This window comes from Lepisma saccharinum, chromosome 6, assembly GCF_977018435.1.
Source record: "Lepisma saccharinum chromosome 6, izLepSacc3.1, whole genome shotgun sequence".
NCBI lineage: Eukaryota > Metazoa > Arthropoda > Insecta > Zygentoma > Lepismatidae > Lepisma > Lepisma saccharinum.
In genome coordinates, this window is record NC_139234.1 from 44,611,016 (window position 1) to 44,635,864 (window position 24,849).

The following is a 24,849-nucleotide window of genomic DNA, read 5'->3' on the forward strand; positions in this document are numbered from 1 at the left end:
GTCGGAGATCGAGTTGATTCAGTAGTGTGTGTTCTGTTTGTTCCGTGTTTACTGTAATTTTGTAGCTGGCCTTGACATTCGATGAAACTTCTATGGTACTGAAACTGTGCCATTGATAAATCGATAAGCAGTAAATTAACTGCGACTGAAAGTTCTCATAAACGGAACAACTTTCGAGTGTCGAAGCAAGGAGTGTGGTGAATGTGTAAATCAATGTTGTGTAGGTAGCCCTCGTCAGAAAATCCAAATGCCAGGGTTTATAACTCTGTAGTCAATATGATGAAAAATGTGATAAAAAAACCTTTTCGTGTTCATGTGTCACTTGGATAAAATTATAAGAGCACTCAGTTGCGACAGCACTATCATTTTTCACAGGATGTGCATTTCGCTCTTGAGACGTAATGAAGTATTGAGGTAAGTTTATGAATGTTCTTTTGTTACTTTTGTGTATGCATGGTGCAAAAGCATTCAATAAAATTGTTGGGTTCCTATAGGCTACTGTGTTAAATGCTGTTACCGTATGCAGTAAGAATTTTAAACGTTGCACGAAAGGTGCAGGAAAGCTGAGTTGAATTGGTGTTTTAAATCCACTTTATGCACAGTAAGGACTGGACCTACAGCTTACAGTGGGATCCGAACCACTACGTGCCTCCACCGGGTATCGAACCCGGAACCCCTTGATTACAAGGCGACGACGCTAACCCTACGCCATCGGGGAGGCTTCTGTACAGTAAAGCGTTTGACGTACAATTTGTAGTTGAAGAATTGAGAAATTTTGGCATACTTGCTGGAAGTAAGTGCTTTAAACTTGAAATTGTAAATGTTCGAAATAAATGGATGTGTTAGGAGAGTTTACTTCTAAAGTGGAATGTATAAATATTACCACGCATATTGTTCGTCGCTATTTTCTTTCTCGGTATCCTTGACCCTCCGTACCTCCTTCTCCCTTCCTCCTAGAAAGTGGGAAATTTTGCATGCTTGATGAAGATTATATTTATGAATGTTACCTGTTACTTTTAGTTCGCGGAGATGTGTTATAGTGAAGTAATGAGTTGTTTTCTGTGGTACTATTTATTGTGTTATTACGTCATTTCTAACTCCATGTGCTATGTGCGGGAAAATGCATTTTGCATTGTTATTTGGAGTGTTGTTCATTAAATGTTATTGGTTTTGTTCGTCACTGCTTACAAAAGAATAAGAAGGCAAGTTACATGTGATTACGTTGTGTTACAGTTTACATTTTAAAATGATTATGGTGAGAATCTGTTCTAATGAGTGGCATTTTTGACCTGGCGTTAGTGACCTGACTTTGCTGTGGCACGAAATTGGCTGGGTGGGTAGTTCTGTTATTCGTGCAGGTGCAGGTGAATTTCGTAGACAACAAAATTTTGTTGAAAACTGTGCAAGGAAAGCGTTCTGGAATTCGACTGTGGCTGTGCTTGTAGTGCGTCATTCATATAGCACTTGGCATTTCAGTTTGCAACCACGTAGCTGAGAATGGTAAGTGTGTATATTTCTTGATTGGACTGTAACTAGTTTTCTTCTATATACTATCGGTTTTAGTTTAGCGGTACCTTTGACTGTTGGTACCCCTGCTAAAAAGTTGAAAATTTACGTGGATTATGAAGTTTATGTACGTTTTCTGTTTTTAGCTCGCAAATATGTGTTATGGTGAAACTTACTTAGGCTGAAGCAGCACAGGCCGAAGGCTTCGCGCAAGTAAATATAGCACCCAAAACGACACTCCAACGACAAAAAAATGTTAGTGACATGTCAATAAATTTACAATAAATAGATAATTTTACATTAAAATGTATATTATTAAATATCTGAAAACTTAAGAAACCAAAATAGAAGTGAAACTCTCGTTAGGAGTTTTAGTTTTATTGCTGTTTATAATTTTACGTTGTTAAGTTAGAAGTGTAAGGTTTGACGCTGATAGTAATTTTTGACTGTTTCAAGGTTTGCTAAGTTTGGTGTCGTTATCATTTGCGTGTATTTTTAAGCTATTTTAATGTGCATACAACCTGTTTTTTCGAGAAAAAAAGAAAGAAAGAAAAATGGCGAAAATACTCCTAGATAGTTTTTACTTACGTGGGCCGTATTTTGGGGTCAAATATCTAGGTTATTTGTGTTTTCCAGCTCCCTGAAACACATTTTATATTACATAAAACATCTAAATCTGTCAATTCAAAAATAATTCTGGAGGGGTACAGTCGGCCAAGGGCCCACTTCCCACTCTACAGGAAGCATACGAAAGTGCAGAAATGCTAAATAACCAAACTTTATTGGCAAAACTACTCTAAGGAGATAAATATTTTTTAAAATACTCATAATATCCAGCCGTATAGGTTATTTCCACACCTTTCACATATATATTATACATCAGTATAATCCTCTGTGGGGTCCGAGTTGTGTCGTCCATATATGTTTGCTTTGTAACTGTCCCTTCATCCACTTCATCTCATCACCATCCTCATCTTCGCAATTAGCCAAAAGTGGTAGAAAAAACAAGTGAAATAAGCAAATCATTCAATAATATATTTCTTGTATATTTATTGAAATGTCTTACCACGTCACTTTTTTCTTTAAAGCTCTACGTAAGATTTCATGTTAGATTTCATCACGTTCAATTTTAAGTAGTAACATGATTCATTAATTAAAGTCATAAGTGTTTCATGTTTTCCGTTTTGTGTGCAAGTATACTGTCTTTAAATTGTGAGATTTATGCTTCACCTTATAAATCGTGCATTCCCGATGGAGTATAGATCTAACGCTTTCGCCTTGCAATCAATAGGGTCCCGGGTTCTATCCCCGGTGGTGGCGAATTGCACAGTGACTCGAATCCCACTTTAAGAACTAGATCCAGACCCGTCAGCCTATCTGATCATTAAATTGACAAACAAACCTTAAAAATCCAGCAGCTGTTTTTTCAAAGGGTATTACATCTCATAAATTACAATTGAATCAATGAGAGGTAGTGAATAGGCAATGACTAAGATAATTGTAATTTCCATCACGTGGAAGCAAGTGGGATTTTGAAAAATATATATATAAACGCACTCACATAGTTGTTCCTGAAATTAGTTCCTAGTAGAAAGGAAATCAAAATATTAACAAGTTAAAATCATTACCATATCCAGTGGTGTACCAAGGAAGGGGAGTAGCGCGACTTTATATTTAAAAGAAAGGCAATCGGAACTGGCTAGTATAACTTATAGAAAGTGCCTCATTGACTATCCGTTATACACCTATGTTGTTTGTCTCGCTCACAAGTATCTACTCCGTATATTACAAGCACTGATATTTTGAGTTGTTAAGAAGTTTGAATGTAATGGCACAAATATGTATATTTTCGTATTTCTTATTCGACTTCTACCCGTGCGTCCATTTCAATCTGCAGCCGAGAGATCGGGAGAAGCGTGGCGGGCGGCACTGACGGAGATGCCGACATTTGCGGCCTGAAATGCCCGCTTATTTTTATGGACATATGCAGACATTTATATAAATATTGCAAAACGAGCACTAACCTGTGTTATAAGAGTATGGTTTTAATTTTAGTAGCTTAGTGACTGTATGTGCCGATGATTTTGACACGCCCACCTCTTGTGAAACACGGCGTAGAGTTATGTTTGGAGAACGTTCTAACGCTGCACCAATATCATCGAGTTTTGCTTCGGTTAGAATCCGTCGTTTTTGCTTAGGTGTTTTAAAATTTAACGATACAGTTTCTCGTAATTTAAGGACAAGATGTCTAACCGTATCTCTGTGTGGAGTTGAAACGCATGGGAATTTCTGTACAAATTACCTACACACGTCTCGACACGAGTTTGTTTTCACGTAGGTACGTGTCATACATAAAAAATCTTTGTTCTAACGTGAATCTTGCGGCTGGCATTCCAATCGTCTCACTGACACGTCACACATACACACTACAATAACACAAACAAACAACTGCAAGTAACCAAGAATAACACTCTTGCGCACAGTACGAAATTAACACGCTCTTGGTTTACATTGCTCTCCACTATATTTACAACTCTGTCTTCATCTAGTCGCGAAGGAACAAAAAACTCGAGCTCGGATATTTCGGATTGCGAGGAAGCTCACGAAAACCATTCACTTTTATCGGTTTCGTCTGCAGTGTAATCCTGATACAGTGTTGCACATTCGAAACCTCCAAACGATTCCCATCGCCACAAAACTCTTTCAAGGATATAAACTTAAGCAGGACGTTACTGATCAAAACCATGATTAAAATGCTTTTTTATCTGTGGCTCTTAACATCGTTTCTATAGCGTATTTATTTGTGTATATAAGAGCAGAACTTGGATGAATTACAGAAGAACTTTTGCGTGTTATAACACAGGTTAGTGATCGTTTTGCAATATTTATATAGATGTCTGCATATGGCTATAAAAATAAGCGGGCATTACAGGCCGCAAATGTCGGCTTCTCCGTCAGCGCCGCCCGCCACGCTTCTCCCGATCTCTCGGCTGCAGATCGAAATGGACGCACGGTATTTTATGATTCTTTAGCTTAATCGCAATGATAAGGATGAGAAGATGAGATAGATGAGGGTGCATACCATGTAAATGTAACTGCAATATGTTATCCAGTGTTGCGCTACGCTATCCTCTACGTCACAGACACTGGCGAACCTGTTCGCTCAGCTAAAGTTTCTCGAAGACAGAAAAGAAAAACGTCACCCTGTCAGAATCTCATTCTTCCTTAACATATAATTCAAGAGGGAGAAAGATCGATTTTTCAGAGTGCATTTTGAGATATTTTTTTCAAGTGTTCTGATGCTTCAGAAATCAATTGCTAGTTTCCGTAAGGTAAAACTTATCGTAGTGCGCTATGAATCCAGTGGTCCAGGGTGCGAATCCCTTGACGTTTCATTTTGTATGTTCCTTTACCTATGTCATCGATTCACCAGTCATCCTCGTCGTTACGATTTACTTAGAGAGGTAGAAAACGACCGAGGCATACCAAGCTGGTTTCACTCTCAATTATATTTAATTATATTTGCATTTATTAAACTTTTCTAACGTTGAAAGCGGCCTCGGCGCCCACCCAGCGTCGAATAACATGGGTACCTGGGGGAAACCCTGGGGGGTAAAGGCGGTCAGGGGCGTGGTGTTGATCACATCACCCCTACTCACGACCGGATCAAGAAAGTGTGGGGCGTTACCCCCACACCCCCTATACGCCTTCATGGCGTGGTGCTAAGCACAGGGGAACACTTTACCTTTTTTTACCTTTTTTTAAATTAAACGTTGGTTTTCCACATGTTACGCTAATTAATGAGCGCTATTCTTAAGACGACTAACTACTACATACCATTTGTGTTTAAAATGACTTGTTGATTAGAGAGATTCTCTCTTACACAATACAAAATGAATGTTTATTTTTCACTTGCCCTTACACTAATGTAACATCACTTGAATTTTGTTCAAAGTACGCCACTCCTATTAAAACTTTTCACAAGTGAAATATCCCTTCTCATTGGCTGTCATTTCTGTTTGCATTTATATATCAGTTGAGGCTAGAGTCAGACACCACTGACAGTGACAGCATTAAAGGTTTCTATGTAGTAAGTTGAATGAAGAATAAGAACATCAGACTGTACATTTTAGCTTTGAAAAAATCGGCAAAGAAATCTAATGCAAGTTACAGACAGCAATGTAACATCCAATTCATTCATTCAATATTTTATTTCTAACAACATTTAGGCCTCTTTTTATCTATTAATTTTTTTGTCGACAAGATACATTGTTGTTTTACATTTAAAATAACCTTAAATCTTTTCCCGCGATTTTCACAGAAGTTATATTAGGACTGTTTAGACAAAAATATACGTTTTCTTATGAATGTTAAACTGCATTCCAGTTGAGCATCTGAAATGACCACTAAACCATTCAAATTTATTGAAACATTTAAATTAAAAAGTTTTGCATAAGGCATTTCCATATTATATTTTGGGCACTTTTGCACGTCTGTATTTTTCCAGCCACATTCACATCTCTTATTGTTTGTTATTCAAATTCTTAATAAATGTTGTTTAGTACATAAATGTCCTGAATTCATTTTGTTAATTAATACAGTTACATTTGTTGTACCACTGACATGATGATCCGTGTGACTTGAATTGAGCAATTCTGTGTGATTTACCAACTGTTACAAGTTCATGTTGACACCAATCAAACCAATGATTCATTTTTTTCTTCTCACTGTACGCAGAAGATCACTACAGTATAACGAGCACCTTGTAATGTTTGGAAGGTACACCGTTCTCCTTGCACACTCTCCAACATCGGAATTGTCTGTACTTTAAAGTAAGTACTATGTACTTTAACCCAAGTAAATTGGATGGTTGTTCCATTTTTTTCTTAGTACCAAATAAATACAATTTATAACATAAGGGAATAGTTTATAAAAATTCTTGTTAAGAGGATTTAAGTGCCTATAACACTGGGGAACAAAAAAAGATTTCATTTTGTGGCATAAAGTTTAGTAACAGTTTCAGCACACAAAACAGCTGTGATTGCCAATTGTATGATTGGTTCAGTTGAATTGACTCCAGTTTAAAAAGTAAACACACCATGGAAAATATAGGAGGTAAAATTACTCCACGCTTTTCTCGGTAATATCAAAATTTGATAATGGTCTGAAATTCCCATTAAGAAACTTATTAATATATTTTTAAATTGTTGCTAGGCAACTTATGAAGCATTGCTAGGCAATATATCTCCTATGTTTGTGGGATAGTCATGCTAGAGAAAAGCATTGGACGATAAAAGTTTGGCCCCCAAGGGAAAATATTACAGTGGGAAAAGCTAATATCATTCATGAACCGCTGATAGATAGGGACAAAATCATCCTTCCGCCACTGCATATTAAACTTGGGTTGATAAAACAGTTTGTCAAGGCCTTAGATACAAGTGTTGATTGTTTCAAATATATATGCCACACTTTTCCAGGACTAAGTATAGAAAAATTGAAGGCAGGAATCTTTGACGGACCACAAATTTGTACACTTATAAATTATGCCAATTTTACAACTTACATGTCTTACATCGAATCTGAGGCCTGGCTGAGCTTTGTGTCCATCGTCAAAAAACTTTTGGGGGATCACAGAGCAGAAAACTACCGCGATATAGTTGGGAATATGTTGAAATTTTTTTAGAAATTGGGAGCTAATATGAGTGTGAAGATACATTTTCTACATAGCTTCATTGACAGATTCCCTGAGAACCTTGGTGATTTTAGTGAAGAACAGGGAGGAAGGTTCCATCAGGATATAAGGATAATGGAAGAAAGGTACCAGGGACGGTGGGATCGCCACATGATGGCAGACTACTGTTGGAGCTTACAGAGGGATTGTCCTAAAAAGCAATACAGCAGGAAATCATATAGAAAATGTTTCACATAGTTTGTTACTTCATTGTGTACATATTTTCTTAATTATTGTGATCATAGGCCTTTATAAATTTATTTTTATAATAATTATTGTAATCACAAAAAGAAATATTAAATTGTTGTTGGAAGTTCATTTATATGTATGTCTTATGTTTCCGCCATTTTGATTTAGTTGCATTTATTTCATAAATTAGAGCCAATTCAGGAAATATATTATTATATCATTATTCAGCCGCATGAAATCGCCCTAAATTAGCTCTCAAACACTGTGCCGCAATTTCACTGTTCCCCAGTGTAATTTGGGAGTCAGTCAATATTAAGAACTTTGTCGAATTTAATTTTTGGATATATATATATATATATATATATATATATATATTAAAGCTTGATAAATTTCATTACTTTTTGCGGTATATAGGCCTAAAATAATTATTGTAAAATAAGAGCATAACTCGAGGATGACATCCCCACCACTGAGCATTTTCAATTGCTTTGAACAAGTTATGCACTTTTCTGATCTGATTTGTATATTTTTAATTTGATCCTTCCAAGTTAATTTGGCATCCAAGATCACACCTAAATATTTTACTCTGGAATCAGAAGGAATTCTTGTTTTTCGATACATTGAGTGTATGTATGTGGGAGGGTGTCTCCCAGATGGCGTAGTGACAACATCATTGCCTTGTAATCGAGGGGCCTGAGTTCGATAATCGGTAGTGGCTTGTATTCCACTTTAAACTGTGCCCAGTCCCGATTTCCCAACCATATCTGCTCTCTCTGGTGTTGGATCACGCGAGAATTTTTTTTAATATCTCGACTCTAAGAAATGTTGCTTCAGCACACTCTTCCGTCCACCAATATATCTATGGGAAATGTTGTTGACTACTTTTTTACCTTTCTGGGACAACTAAAGTTCATCTCAACCGAGATAACTTTTACAAAATCCTCATATGTAATATTATCACTGTTGTAATCCATCTTCCTCGGAGAAAATACATTTTTAGAAGTTTACTGTAATTATACCAATGAACTTTGGACACTTTCCACTTACGAAAAGATGACATTCTTTCGTTTCCTGCATGACAAGACACCAGGTAAAAATAACATGGGAAATTATCGCTTGTCCTCAGATCCATATCAGCCTCCCATGTGAAATTTGCACAATACTTTTCTGAAAGTAAAGTTAAATTTACAGAAGAAGGATTACTCCCATATATGAGAGGTGATCTATCGTTTATTATAGTTAACTGCTCCACCTCCATCTATTCAACAATAGTTCGACCCAACTTATCTGCTGCCTATCTACCCCACAGCGCCAGTTATGATGAATGGAGTCTTGAATGTACTGCATATATCCTAGATTAGGGATGTGACGAAGCTGAAAATTTACCGATGCCGATGTACTCACCGATAATTTTTGGAACCGATACCGATGCCGATATTTAACCGATTCCGATACATAAGATTATTATACAGAAATGGGATGTTATTTTCAGCATGACAAAAATAAATTTGCTATGTACATTTCTATTGCATATCATATGTATATACATATATATTCTCAAGAGATGCGAATGTACATTTGCATCTACAAAATGTTATGTGAACCTTTAAGAAGAACATGGATTCTCAAGAGATTAAACATTAGTACACAAGCAGTTCTTTGAAATGCAAAATGAATTCCTGTTCTGCCAGATTCAACTTCAGAAACACGAGATTTGGAAGCACTTCAGGAAGTAACCTACTTCTTCTCTTATCTCAAATCTGTTCAGCAACACTGAACACTCAATCACTGAATACTGATGCAGCAGGTATGCCCAAGTAGTTTCTCAGGACTTGCTTCAGGTTTGAATATTCATTTTTGAATTTCCAATACAACAGCAGATCCTGGTTCAGCAATGTACTGTTTTATTTCCGATTTATAGTTAGGTTGATCCTCTGAATGAGTTTGCAATAATTTTATTACAGAAACTCTACAATAATGACGAATCATATCCAAATTTTCAATAAATCTTACAAAACTAAAATATAAAACTTATTAGAAGGTAAAAACTCTAGTATAATCTGTACCGGTTTAAATATCGGATTTTTGCCGATTCCGATACAGATGCCGATGTGTCAATTTCGGCCGATTTTCATACATCTGTAATCGGCACATCCCTATCCTAGACCTTAAATACATTTATTTATTTATTTATTTATTAACCAATCGCCTATAACAGAGCGAATGCTCCAATTACAATAGGCATTACAATTTGCTATATACAATATAATTTACATAAATATATAATACATGATACAAACACATAGTAATTATTACACAAAACATTAGATAAATATGAATACAAAAAGTTATACAAATACAAAAGTTACACAAATACAAAAAATTACATAACTGTAATATCTTGCGATGTATGAGAAGATGGTATATAAATCGAGTTAACAGTAATTATTTTATTCAGAATTTGAACTTGTACTATTCCCACTGCTTCCACTTGATATTCTCGAATAATCACAAAATTGGGATTGAATTATATGGGTCGAAATGCTATACTTTCATGTACAAATATACCTACTCCTTTTCCGCCCTTTTGATTAAGTATTGCATGATATTTTTTTTTATTTCCTTCATCCCAGACTTCACAAACACATACGATAAAATTATGATGCTAGTTTAATGAGTTCCGTCTTCTTGAAATGAACGAGTTTAAATTCGTTTGCACAAACAATGACATACTTTTCATGTAATGTCTTACTGAATATTATAGTTAATATTGAGCATCTTAATGTGGTTCAAGCTCTTCAATTAGTTTCGATAACTGTGACGTTATATTCACACAATCCACTAGAGTAGTTTTAATTCCATGGAGATTATCATCCACAGATATATTGGAAGTTAGTTTAGCCATTACTTGTAATAAACTAATCATGATTTGTTTTTGAGAATCATATTGAGGCATGCTTATCTGTAATTTCATTGTTGTTTCCGTTGTTTTCACAAACTTTGAACAACCTTGGGGGGATCTGACAAAATATGATCTAATCTTTCTTGTTCCTCCAGTATCTTAGCCCCGTCATGCTGCATCAATTTTTGCCCAACTTAATTTGCCTGAACTTCTTTACCTTCAAAAATCTTTCCAAGTTTTCGGTCAGCGTAATTGTTTCCAGGATAATAAGTTTCATGATATATCTGATTCCTCTTCTCTTAGAGAGGCCAGCACTTCATATCTGTTACCCGTTGTAATTCTTGATCTTGAAGCCTGTACAGTGGGATTCATGAGTATTACCGTGCAAATTGTCCATCACCATGTTCGTGGACTTTATTTGACCCAATAAGAGCTTCAAGAATTAAAAGAAAACTCAAAACAAGCTGTTGACAACTTCTGCACGAGCATACATAAAAATCCATCACTTAAAAACAGACAGGATGTAAGAGAAAAATTAATGAAAATAGTCATGGACAATTTGCACGGTAATACTCATGGATCCCACTGTACAAAGGCAAACTCTTCCTTCGATGTTTTTAGCACAGGAAAATCTTGTAGCATGTTTGCATAAGAATATTTGTTCTTTCTCTCTCACGTAAACGTACTACTAGTACTTACTTTGCTCTTTGCTTCTTCATGTGAACAGCCCTCACATGCTATCACCTTCTGTATTTCTCTTTCTCCTTTCCACTTACTGCACGACCTCTCAATTGCGAGATGATTTCCTAAATAACTTATTATATTAGAAATAGCAGTCCATAGATCATCACGTTCATAATCACCACACCTCGAATATATCGCTTGGGATTTATAGACTTCCTTAGTATGAGAGAATCGATAACATTCTAATTGTATCATTGACCTTGTTTTAGGCTAAACCTGAAATATGTTACTGAGTAGTTTCACATGTGAGGGTAATCTTTGTGATTGGAATCTGACACTGATCAATTTGGTCGGTTTGAACGTACATTTCCCATTATTTTGATTCAATTTCTTTCTCATTCTTTCCATTTTGATTATTGGGATATTTCTTTCAGCTTCTGCTTCATCTCGTATTTCTTCTATACTTAAATGTAACGGTAACCGGTGTAAAAATCTTATTCTCTGTAATAATAGATTTTTTGGGGATTTTGACATTTACTTTATATTTCTTATGAAATTCTTTGTTTAGGTAAACGTCGTTCGCATATTTATACGATAAGAAATAAACCTTTTCTCGATTAGGACCTGATGCCTTTACATAATTCAATGTAATTATTGCATCCCTTAAATGGCTGCCTAACATAATGGCACTAAACCCACCAACATTGTGTTCCACACCTTCCACCAGTACAACATATGGGCCTTTGCGCCCAGAATAGTGTCATTTTTATTCACATTGTTTTTCGATTGCATTGTCCGCTCTACAGCATTTGATTTCAAAATTTTTGGAGCATTTATAGAGTCATCCTGTCCAGTAACTTTTGTTCGACTTCTTTTTGTATTCTGTTTTTTTTTCTTTTGCCTAGCAACCGATTGAATATCCATATTTTCCCTGCCTTTGCTTGTAGATGTGTCCTTTTTCCTTACTATTTCAAGCATTTCCATTTGCTCTCTATTTTGATTATTATGTTCCTCGCACTTTTACGAAATTTGTTGACATTATTACGTACAGGAAACTTTCTGCGGATGGCCCCGAGCCTTCCATGCTATCAAGAATTGAACATAGTTTTATCTTCCTAAAACAAGTTTGCTTAATATTTTCTTACGTCTTAATGAATTCACTCTCTTATATTTACGTACAGAACACTTGTATAATTAAACCCGTCTTCAGTTCCTCAATTTAAGTTTATGATATTTCCACCATAGACTCTCCGTAAACATTACATAACCTATTTCTAAGCAAGCTTTATCCGTGTTCATCCAAAGTTGAAGCTGTGGTTTTACTAGAAGCGAGTAGTTGATCGTCAACCAGTAAGAAGTCTTCGCCGAGCGGGACGTATGTTGGACTACGGTATAGTCACATTGGATCCGGTTTCGACCTAACTTTTACACTAGCGTACACGACAGAAAACAGTACAACAAACAACACAGTCGAAATATGTTTGGCGGTAATATTGGATTCAAGCTACTCTAGTCTACATCAAAGTCAACCAGCAAACTGACACATTTCCTGATGCAGTGTGACCACCATACTCGAATTACCAGAACGTCCATTAGTCGAACTCCTCAGAACACGGCAACTTTAAGTTCGGCCGGAACGTAATACAATGTAACCTTACGTAACCTAAACTTGCTGAATGTTCAGTGTCATAATACCCAGTACTGAGGAAGTGATAGATTTTCTGGGCTGTTGATTTTCACAAGAATCAAGCTTGTCTGTGCTGAAACAGTGTCGTATTGATAACGTGCTATAGAAACGAATAAATCTACTTTTAAGATTGCGTAAGAAGTCCTCCAAAACCTTGGGAAAATTTGAGCTCATGGTGGTACAAAGCGAGTTACTTTGATATTGTCCTCATTTTGGAGGATTCAAGATTGTAAATACGAGAAATAGTTGTGAACTCGTACCTGACGCTATTCGTACTTCTAACATCTCTTTTGGAACTGCAGTTTCACAAAAGGTCATGCCAGTGACGAAGGCCTTCCTTGTGTCCGCAAAGCAATGTTTTGACGAGGTAGGTGTTGATGAACGTGTTTGGCTTGGCAAACTTATATTACAGTGCTGATGTTAACCATAGCACTGTTCTAATTTCGAAGTTTTTAGTAGAAAGTTAATATTGTTGTGGAATGTTCTTGAAATACCTCACCATATTTTTATAATGTGGACGAGCAGGCATCCAAATATTGTCATCAATACTTTCGAGTTTTAGTAGGAGAGGGTGATTCCCACCAGTCTGTGGTTTCAGAGTTTCTCCGCTGCTTCTAGAGTGTCTGGCAACCTTGTTCCTACGGTTTCTGGTAGTAGAAACCCAAGCAACCCTGCAAAGGCAGAAACTGCACCAAAAACAAGTAGTGGCAGGGGTTCCACATATTGTCCCTGTTGAATAAAGACAATTTATCAATACAAATATAATTTCAAGTAATTCATATTTTTCTTATACAGACTGTAACTATTACAAAAAAAATCTTCCACGAATAGACACAACCTCCTACTACTGGCACAGGAAGCAGGGGGCTACAGAGCTACACTGCACCCCCAATTTTTGGGGAGTGCTGAATCCTTTGGACCGAATTGTACTCCCTTAAATAATATGACAGGCGCAAGATGATATACCGTTCAAAGAACCTCGTTTTGAGTAACAAAAGCCAAAAAGTATCTTTTTGTCCACATTATTTCCCTATCTAAAAAAATTTCAAAACACCTTGAACATATTTTACAACCAATTACCTCACTTGTTCTGTGTTCTCGGAAAACTTTGAAAGGAAGTAAAAAACAATTTGCAAAAGGATGAAGCCTAGCATTTTATTTGTTCCGATTTGTATTATAACTCTTAAAAATAGCCACAAATTTAAAATCAAAATTAAAAATCATCTTGTGAATATATCTCTTTTTTGATCGACAGCACAAGTTTGTGCAAATTTTACTTTGAAAATTGTGTGGCCTCTTCTAAAATGGAATACACACGCACACACTTTGTACCTTCTGAATCAAAAACGTTCCTGTACCATTGGCTTATACCAATTTTATTTTGTCACCGAAACTGAATAAAATTTAATACGTGAATACCCTCGATTTTTTGCTGGCGTGTAAGGCGATCCAAATGTCGACCTCACTTTCACGTAGTGGCTACATACGTCCTGTACATTGTTGCAGACTAACGAGTCGTCTGGACTTACATCCATTACAATCCTCTCAGGCGCGTCACCTGATAATGTTCGCATGAGCACATGAACACTCATGTATATGTCTTAAATTACGTACATATTAAATGCACACACACATACGTATATTTATTCGAAAAAATACTATGTTTAATGTACGAGTATATACACACAATTTACTCTGACACGACTTCTTTCACGTCTGATAACTTCTCTTGTAGTTTGTAACATTGACTCTCACGATGTTCCACGGAGAGCGTGGAACACAATTGCTATGCGTGTTGCATAGAGCTGACATCTAAGGGGCTGTTGGCCACTATATCCCACTTACTGAGGATGAAGTGAACTTAAAGCCTTGTCTCCAGGTTTTCAACACTGTGCCTGTTCACATCTAACCAGCCATTTCAGGAAATTTAAAATATATAATTCTTGTTCTTGCACAAAAACAACAATTATAAAGAGTAACTAAAAAATACAAAGAAGAAAACATTTCTCACCAATAATGGAGCAAATGGTGCGACCATAGCGCCAATGCGAGCCATCATGGAACTAGTTCCGACACCTGCACTCCTCATCACCGTTGGGTACAGTTCTGCAGTATAAACGTACAAGGTCCCAAAAGCAGCCGTGATACCAAGTTTTCCAAGTAGGAATAGAAGAATGATTGCCCATACTGTGTCTGAAATATGATTGTGGTGTGTTATTACAAGTGGATTTGCTTCAAACAAGAAATACACATTGTTCATGTGTAAGCAAATTATGAGAGACTCAGTAGTCTAGCTGATGAGTGGCCCTCTATGGCTGATGGTTAGCACATCGAGCTACGACGCCGGTGTCCTGGGTTCGAATCCTGTCATAGTAATGGGTGTTGTTTGTGAGTCTCCCTTAATCAATTTCATCCCATCATCACCGTGATTAGCCAAGGGGGGCAGAAAGGCGACGCTAAATAACAAAAATCAAATCAAACCATTACCCCACCCCCCAAATCTACTAGTATTCATGCACTTCGTACGGGAGCTGACAGGAAACAGCCCCAATAGTGATGTTTTTTCTTATTGTACTTCGCTTTTCTTTGTCTTTTGTTTAATTGTCGCGTTGAGAATTAATGTACAAATTTATGAAGCGTCGCTCGGAAAGGAACACCCGCTCCGATTCTCGGGTCTCGGGTTCGAATCCCGGCTTGACCATGGGTGTTCCTTGTAAGTTTCATCATGTCATCACTCATCCTCACCTTCGCGATTAGCCAAAAGTGACAGAAAAGCAACGCCAAAAAAAGAAAATCAAATTTAATCAAACTTCTTCGACGGCAAGATCGTGAGTCAAGCACTAACGCCCTTTTGTTTTCATTTTTTTTCTTTTCATATTTTGATTGCATGTTTTTGTTACCAATTATGGAGTTAAATTTTCACATATTACGGAAAGGGACAATCAGAACTATCTGTATTTTACCCAGGATTTCGTATGTTAAAAGCTTACCTTTGGGTACAAATACGACAGCTACGCAAGTTGCGCTGCATAAGAATAACGATCCAATCAGCGACAAGCGACGCCCTACTTTGTTGATCGCAAACCACGCCAACGTGTATCCAGGAATCTCAACGAGACACACGAGAATAAAGTTCACATACTTGTTCCCGCCAAGACTTGTGGAGTTCAGAGAGAGCCCGTAATACACACATGCGGTGGCAGCCCTAAAAATAAATAATGGCAATTTAATATAGTGTATACTGCATATACAAATTGTACATAATATAATTGCCATTTTAGTATAACAGGAAAATGCAATTTGTATGTGTTTTAGTTGAAGTATTCTCATAGCCTAATGAATTTTACCTTCGATGTTGTCAATAAATGTAAGTACACCCATGTAGGCACTTAGAGCGATTCGAAGCGCTCGGAAGTGCCTCTATTCAGATTTGATCCCAGGACTCTTTAAATTTCAAGGTATCCTAGCAGGGGTTAGTCCCCCTCCCCCTCCAAAAGACTCCCAATTGAACGAGCAAACTCTTTTTTACTGTTGTGTAAAATGATTGATTGATTTATTTTACTTCGCTTTTTGTGCCACTTTTCGCAAATTTGCAAAGATGAGGATGAGTGATGACATGACGAATGGACACTTATAAACATCCATGCCCAGGGCGGGACTCGAACCCGGGACCCCTGGCGTCGTAGCGCGATGTGCTACCCACTCCGCCACGGGGGCCGGCTTGTGTAAAATGAAATTGACTTATTTCCGTTGAACTTACACGAACGTAAGTTCGGTATTGAATAAGTAATCCATTATTTTCTTTTACATTAATTTCTTTGGTAGGACAGATGTTTTAATAGAAATTTTAGTGATTTTAACTAGACATAAGCTAGATAACGAATTCAAGTTCTTATATCTTTATCTTATAAACACTATCATATTTTAAACTGTTCATCTTATAATAACAATTATTATTAATTGATCTATTTTACTAATATTATAAATTTACATGCTAAGCTTAGTAACCTATTAATTATAAACTTTATTACATTCGAGATATTTCGTTCGGACACTCCCGAAGCATACGTGCAACCGAGTAAGCCACTTAGCTATCGGAAAAGTTAATTTATTTTCAAGTAACTCCTTATATCAACATTTTGGCTACCCAAAGGAAATCGATCCCTAGATTTTCTTAAACAATTTATTACAGTATTACAGTGGTGGTGTTAACTAACTTATTCTCTCTGATGGTAGCATTGTATTTTAAACTGACATATGTTTAAGAATTGTAAATAATTTATTCAAGAAAATATATATTTGTAATGATTTAAATGGTTACGAATTTTGTTTTTATGTATTGAAATAAAGCAATAATTGCTAAACAGTTAATGACAGATTTGCCTTGAAAGACAAGAAAGTTCTTGTACAGTCACAGACACTTCTGGGTTGCAACAATACTATTGTCCTTCTACGGGATAATTACAACCCACAAGTGTACATGCTCACTTTTCAAGGTAGACATTAAGTGACAAAATCAGAAATGAAAATATTTTAAACAATATCATGTAATAAATGTTACTCTAGTTACCTTTAATAAATATTTTTCGTGCATACACATGTGTACATTTAACAAAATTTGTCAATGGAAAGAGGGAAGGTTTTACAACTGTAAAACTTGTATAAGTACTTACCACATAACGAAAGAGAGGAGCGATCTTGTTCGAAGTTTTTTGGATTTCATAATTTCTTTCAAACATTCCGAAATAGTTTTATTGTTATCCTCTTCTATAGTATCCTGTAAAAATGGAACATATTCAGCATTCAATAGGAGGTACTTTACATAAAATGTACACAATCTCTGCACCAACGTTAGTTCTTACTTCTCTGCTTCTCTCTGGATAAAAACAAAGACTGAAATATTCTTTAAGATCCTCTCGACTTCGCTTCAATAATCATATTTTTTACTGTACTTTTAAACGGGGTGTAAAGGCTGGCCCTTTTTCAAGACATCCAAATATTTACCTCACTTCCACGTAGTAGTTCTATGCCTATACCCAACCGGTGGAGGTATATAGTGGTTCGGATCCTACTTTAAACTGTAGGTCCAGTCCCGATTAGCCTATCTGTGCATAAGTGGGCTTAAAATAAAAACTGAACGCAGTATACATTGTTCTACATCTTATAGGATAACGAGGCTCTGGCATCTGCATCTATGGGACTTGTGATTTTTCCTGTCTATATGCGTTCGTGTTTGTCCTTTTATCATTTTAATTTTATCACCATTCTTCCGAACCCCCACTTTTATTAGTCAATTAAGATTCCATCACTTTTAGAATTGTAAGTCCGTTTAAGAAATACAGAGGAAAAATAACTTATTTTTATATTTAGTGCAGCTTAGTAGTAATTTCAGGCATGGCCCTAGGCTTCACAAACTCAATTCTTACTATGTTATTAAGTTACTAAATTAATTGCGGTACCTGTTTCTGTAGTCCCTCCTTAAAACTCGCCAAGAGACCTTCTGATAGGATTACTCCGTTCACTTTGGCAGCCTTCTCAATGATTTTACCTGCTTTGGTATTTAAGTTCTTCGCGATCAACCACCTTGCGGACTCTGGAATTATCCTGGAGAAAATTAAGATAATATTTCAGTTTTAAAATAGTTGACTGCATTATATCTTATGCTCATAGGTATGAAGTTTTAGGACATAATTGTTTTTATCAACATTTCATCTAGTTTTTTTTTTCAATTTTTTTGCACCATTATTGTTTTTATCACTGAAATGTAGTTTCTCGGAGAACTTTCTCCACGAGTCTTCTGGTATGTTGGAGTATACTTATTCATAAATCGAAATGGGCAACTAGTTTCAAATACACATTAAAAGCTTTACAAAACTACAAGCGGAAGAAAAGTGTTGAGAGAACACCTCCTTGAGACAATAAACCCAGAATTGTTAAAATTTGGAACTGTTAAAACTTGAGAATCACAGCCCGTCACTGTCATTATTTTGTTTATCTGATTTTTGTTTATTTCTCGTGTCGAATCGAATGAGATGGCAATTTTCTCGAGGTATCGATCGGGGTGTGTTCCTAGCTTTGGTCACATACCTCACTGAAAAGTGACTATTCTCCGAGCGGCGAGAAGCCAGAGTTCTCACTGAGGATTTGTCACTTTTGAGGGCGGGTAGAAAGAGGCTGTGTTGGGCCTGGAGCCAATCAAGGAAGGCTCATTACCATGGAGACCCTTTGTTTTGCTTTCCACTACGTTGCCAAGCTCAAGAGCCGCAACAGTATTGGGTAACCTCATGTATACTCTATCCCGGGAATCTTTGGAGCATGGCCGCGCATAGCGGCAGAGAAGGGGAGGACGTGAGTAGACGGAGCGAAGCAGTACACGCTGCTGCGAAGGCTGGTAACTGCAGTCGCTTTCCCCCTCCACGCAATCCCGTTTCTTCTCACGTGTTCATTGCTGTCTCGCATCACTACTTGCGCAGAGACTTGTTTTCGTTCCCTTGCTCCATACTTTCCGGGGACAGAGTGTAATGCCTTTGCCCTTCCGGCCTGCGGAGGGAGGCAGAAGTTGCCTGATCGAATCGTGGTTCTTGACTGTGGATGAAGCAACAAAGCGACAACACTGTACCCAGGTCACTTGAGAACAACAGTAACCAGTTTCGATGCAGCAACGGTTGCTTACCAGAAGTACAGCACGAAGGTAGCAGACGGGATCGAAATGATGAGCTGCAGGGTGACCCAGTCCTTGACTAGAAGAGCAACTACTCCCACCATAGCTTCTCCCAGGGCATAGAAGTAGTTGAGAACGATCCCTGACATTTCACGTTTCTTCCTACCTACAAGTTCAACGCCTGGAAAGAAAACAAAACAACCAAAAAATCACATTTCGTTTCGGGTGTGCAAGTGAATATCAGTGCGGGTGTTATGTATATAAATTAAACTATTACTCTAATAAAACAGCTACTGTAGTTAAAATATAGCCTTAAATATCATCAGGTAAATTTTCTTTTTCGTCAGGTTGACAATTCTATAAATAATCTTATTTTTCATATATTTATATTTTTCTGTTTAACATGAGTTTCCCTGCGTTTCATTTTCGTTTCCATTTCAACGAACTTGTGTCAAAAATATTATTTTTATTATTATATTTATAAAATTATTATTATTATTTCTAAAATTAGAGACCAATTGGAAAAAAAAATACTTCGAAAGTCCCATGGATGAACGAGAAACAACCTCTCCATTCACTTTTTCTATATGTATGTATATACGAGGGTTGGGGAGTAACTCATGGCAACCCAGTATTAATTCGACAATCGAAGGATGTATTACAAATTTGTTATATACAACGGAAAGAGTATCCATTATGGATATTTTGTTGGTAGGAATCATGAAAGAAAACCCAAACAACCCTGTGACATACCCATGTATTAATGTAAAAGTTACAAAAACCTGTCTGACCCTGTGACATATCATGTGCTCATGTTACAGAAACTTGTTTGATTATGACAAACCTTCGAAATAATCTCCTGCATTGTCCACAGCACGCTGCGCAGTAGGTCCCGTACACAAGCTGCTTTATGTGGCCTTGAATTATCGTGGAGTATGATTGCATTATGCATTAGATCTGGACGCTTCTCCCTAACGGCACGTCGTAGATGTGGCTGCAGGAACTCTTCCACATCGATGTCAGCGTGCTGTGGACAATGCAGGAGGTAATTTCGAAGGTTTTTTCATAATCAGACAAGTTTTTGTAACATGTGCACATGTGTATGTCGCAGGGTCAGACAGGTTTTTGTAACTTGTACATTAATACATGTGTATGTCACAAGGTTGCTTGGGTTTTCTTTCATGATTCCTACCAACAAAATATCCATAATGGACACTCTTTCAGTTGTAAATAACACATTTTTAATACATCCTTCGATTGTCGAATTATTACTGGGTTGCCATGCCTTAATCACCAACCCTCGTATATTGAAAGTGTGAGTGTGTCTGTGTGTGTGTGTGTGTGAGAGAGAGAGAGAGAGAGAGAGAGAGAGAGAGAGAGAGAGAGAGAGAGAGAGAGAGAGAGAGAGAGAGAGAGTAATCGGGTTTATTATTGTAACTAGCTTTTCGATAATTTTCACAGATTGCTTTGAATTAGGTATCTGTATGAGGAAATTAGTACTTAACGATTACCAAATCCTAACATAGAATCAAGATGTATCATATTAGCATGTTAGATTACAACCCAACTTAACTTAAACTTGAATGCTAATGTAAATTGCATACCATATGTAGACTTACCAATGATGAAAGCCGTTGGATATACTCCAGCAGTTCCTACAGCGTTGAGGAAAGCCAGAACGATAAAGGAGATGTAGGTTGGAGACACTGCTTGGCCAATGCCTGTGGCTGACATCACGAGAACGCTGATAATTAATACCTGCTTCCTTCCAAACCTGATAGGACAATGGTATATGTACTTATAATAGTAGAACATGAACAGGCTGAATATATCAATGAGGCCTTTGTGAAATCTACAAAGATTTTTTTTAAGAATCCCCACTTTATATGATTAGGATTTGGAAGACTATTAAATTTAATTTATTCTAATGTTTCAATTATATGTACTATTGCTATGTACATTTGCAATAATTAAGAGCAGCGTTTGAACCCTAGGGATCATGCCTGAAACCTAAGCTGTATCAAATGCAAAGTGGCAAGTGACTTTTTCAAACGAATTTTCTGAAACAAATTTCAAAGTAGTCTCCAATTTAAACATTTGCATCCTAGGAATATGCAAATTGTGAATTACTGTTGAATGTCTTACCTATCGGCAAGGAAACCTGCTGCTATGGAGCCTATTAAGATTCCAGCAAAATGTACAGTTCCAACTAAAGACAGCATCCACTCGTTCTCCAAACATGTGAGATTCCACTGAAATGCACATTAAAAAGTGCATTACATAAGAGTACACTTACGAAAACCTCACTGGAAAAGAAGAAAATGTTAAATGTGTTTACACAAGAATTATTATCCGATCTCCGTCTCATCATCAATTTTATCATATCATCACTCATCCTCATCTCTGTGATTAGCCAAAAGTGGAAGAAAAGCGAAGTAAAATAAACCATTTAATTAATCGTGAAAACTTTCCTTTGACTGCCATTTTTTTTAGTATGGCTGACTTCAAGGCAAGGCGATTGCATACATTACTTATTTAACTATAAACGAGAATATATCTTTAATATAATATAAAAACTAGGAATATTTGTGTTAGGGAGCTTTCAGACCGAATCGACACGCGAACAAGCGAATCAACAGCAATGTTTCACACCGTAGCGGCATTACAGGTCGTTCGATGTGAAATCCTCAAGCGACACGTTTTGTGTGTAACTTGTCGCTTGGAAGTGTAATCTTTCTAACAGTTAAATACGAGTTCGTAATAATCCCCGATATCCCCCTTGTTAAATCATCCCCTGCTTTGTAATCATTTGATTTAGGTGACAAAATTTAAATTTTCGATACAAAAAACTTCAACATTGCCTTTCAGTGTTTCTGCTATTGTACGATTTCCATTTTTGAGTAATGTATTTATTAGATTTAATGATGACACCTAATGTAAAAGTCAAGGTCAAAGAGAGGTCAAACCTGCCTTTTAACTTACTTCTCCAAGGATGGTCCATTCCCCTTCGTCGAATACCCATTTATCGCATGTCGTTTCCGTTGATGTGAATTGTCCCAAAGGGCAAGAGTCGTTTGTGAAGAGACTGTTCACCTTGAACATTGAACAGAGACTTGGGTTGTAAGCACCAGAAGATTTATCCGCTGGAATGGCTTCCTGCACCCAATCCCCTGAGTAATGTGGGGCTGTTTCATTGTCGCACCCTGGCACGAAGCATCTAAAAGAGAAGAAGATTTGCAATAAAGCTAAAACTATTACGATATTATGAAAATATGTCGCAGCATACCCTTCAGGCTCTATTCTTTGAACTCAATAACGTCGCACATGCAATAGTAAAGTGTCATTGTTGGGGTCACGTTGAAAATTACGTTGAAATTCCTATAACATACACGTTATCCTGAAAGGCAACATCGGTCTGGGCAACTCGCCCTATTTGTGATAGAATGCTCTCGTCAGCACGCGTTGAACTCTGAAAGAGCAAGGTTACTGTAGCGTTATAAGAGGAGGGAAGTGAGGGAGGAGGCTTTGATTTGCATTCTTCCCCGATGTGGTAACGTCGTCGCCTTGTATTCAAGAGGCCCCGGGTTCGATACCAGGTGGTGGCACATAGTGGCTCGGATATCACTTTAAACTGTAGGTCCAGATCCAATTAGCCAGTCTGTGCATAAAGTGGACTTAAAAAACTGAAGTAAACAAACTTGATTATATATGAGACTCTTCCATCCACTGACCTGTATTTTGGTATTCCCGCGGTGAAGACGTATGTGAGACTGTTGGCCCCTCCGAAGAACACGGGAAGACACAGAAGGAAATAGTTGAGTGCCTGGTATTTTCCGAACTCCCCGAGCTCTTCTAATATGTCGTCAAAGTCCATCGCAGGAAGTTACAGAACCTTGAAGAAAATCAGATAAATATAATATGGTAACCATTTACAATTGTTTCATTTATAATAATAATAATAACAAAATCGCCTTTATTGGAGCGTTCGTGTTTCGGCCTCTAGGGCCGTTCTTACAACAGACCCTTGTCTGGGAGATTAATACAATGGAATAAAGAGTATACACTGAGAAAAAAATAAAAATAAAAACATGAAAAGGATTACATATCAATACAAATAAGAACAATAAAATATATAGGTATATACGCGTATATGTATAGATAATGAAAAAGAAAAACAGATTTACCTATAAATTGTTGAACATAGGTATCTAATGTTTGTTGCTTTTGTTTTAGTACATATACATATATATTCAGTAATCTGGAACAATGAAAAATATAATAATAATAATGAAGTGAAATAAAATAATGAAATTATAAGATTTATATGCACACAGTTGCCAAATGTTACAGTGAGTATTTTTATGAATGAAAAGTTGCTCGTGATTAAGTATTTCGCTGCCTTGCCAGTAGATACTGTTTGAGATTCTTTTTAAATAGCTTATGGTTGTTGATGGATGTTAGGGAGGTTGGGAGGGAATTCCATTCTTTAGTGGCAGTTACGGTAAATGATTTTCCGTAGGTGGTCGTATTATGTGCTAGGATTGACAATAATTTTTTTCGTCGTGTTACATGTTCATGTCTGCTCGAATTTGTGTTCAGTTTTTATTTATATGTTATAATGAATCCTACAAGGAATAACATTTCTATAGTGCTAATCTTATTCGAGTAACGGTAACTCTAACACAGTTACATTTGGAGTAGTGGTAACTGTATAAGCGTTACTTTTGTAGCAACGCTAATTGCAAGACCGTTAATTTTTGCAATGATGGTAATCATAACACCGATATTTTTTTTAATGAGTTACTGTAACTCAGTTACTTTTTTCGAGTAACAGTAACCAGTAACTTTCAAATAACGATAACTGTAACACAGTAACTTTTTGAAATGAGTAACTTTAAACTTAGTCACTTTTTCGGAGTAATAACTGTAACTTATTTACTTTTTTCAAGTAACAGTAACTGTAACTCACTTACTTTTTCAAGTAATGATAACTTTAACACAGTTACTTTTTGAAATTAGTACAAGAAGCTTACTTATAATTTTCTTACCGCTATATTTTCAAATTTAAACATGAGGTTTATTGTAATTGTATGAAAATTAATGTTAAGTTTATATAGCCATTACTAAAAAACAAAAGAAAAGTCCGTTTCCAGTTCAAGCATAGCATAGACCTTACTCACATGAACTCGTTCATATATTCAGTAACATCTTTTGATAAAATCAGAGTTTCGTGAAATCATATTGGTTTATTCTTACGGTAAACTACACACGCAGTGAAAAAGGTGTTTATAGTTGAAAACTAAATATACCCTTCAGAGATACTAATAGAAACGTATTTCGCTGGTGATAGAGTTGACACTTTCAAATTAGTGATTAAAATTCCAATGTCGTGTAGATATCGTAAATTCAATATTACTGCTCGAACATGTCATTTTCCCTCCTTTCTATTGCGAGCTACTATCTTAGTGGTCTATCAATAAAAATAACTG

General features: G+C 36.6%; 2 protein-coding genes across 2 annotated transcripts in view; one reads left to right on the top strand and one right to left on the bottom strand.

The window, feature by feature from the left end:
• The first annotated feature begins 240 nt into the window (after positions 1-240).
• The window catches only part of Su(var)3-3 (lysine-specific histone demethylase Su(var)3-3), a 786,450-nt gene continuing 761,841 nt past the window's right edge, over positions 241-24,849 (top strand). Inside the window, exon 1 of the mRNA XM_083123844.1 lies at positions 241-414. Within this exon, the coding sequence (XP_082979970.1) occupies positions 314-414 (101 nt within the window). The 5' untranslated portion in view covers positions 241-313. The remainder of the gene's footprint in view (positions 415-24,849) is intronic.
• LOC145988941 (organic cation transporter protein) lies at positions 13,294-23,234 on the bottom strand. The gene is made up of 10 exons (XM_083124247.1): positions 23,092-23,234; positions 22,343-22,577; positions 21,506-21,612; positions 20,980-21,134; positions 19,373-19,541; positions 18,159-18,303; positions 17,373-17,476; positions 15,690-15,904; positions 14,711-14,892; positions 13,294-13,428 (listed from the first exon to the last, which is right to left on the bottom strand). The coding sequence occupies exons 1-10, from the start codon at positions 23,232-23,234 to the stop codon at positions 13,294-13,296; spliced, it is 1,590 nt and encodes a 529-aa protein (XP_082980373.1).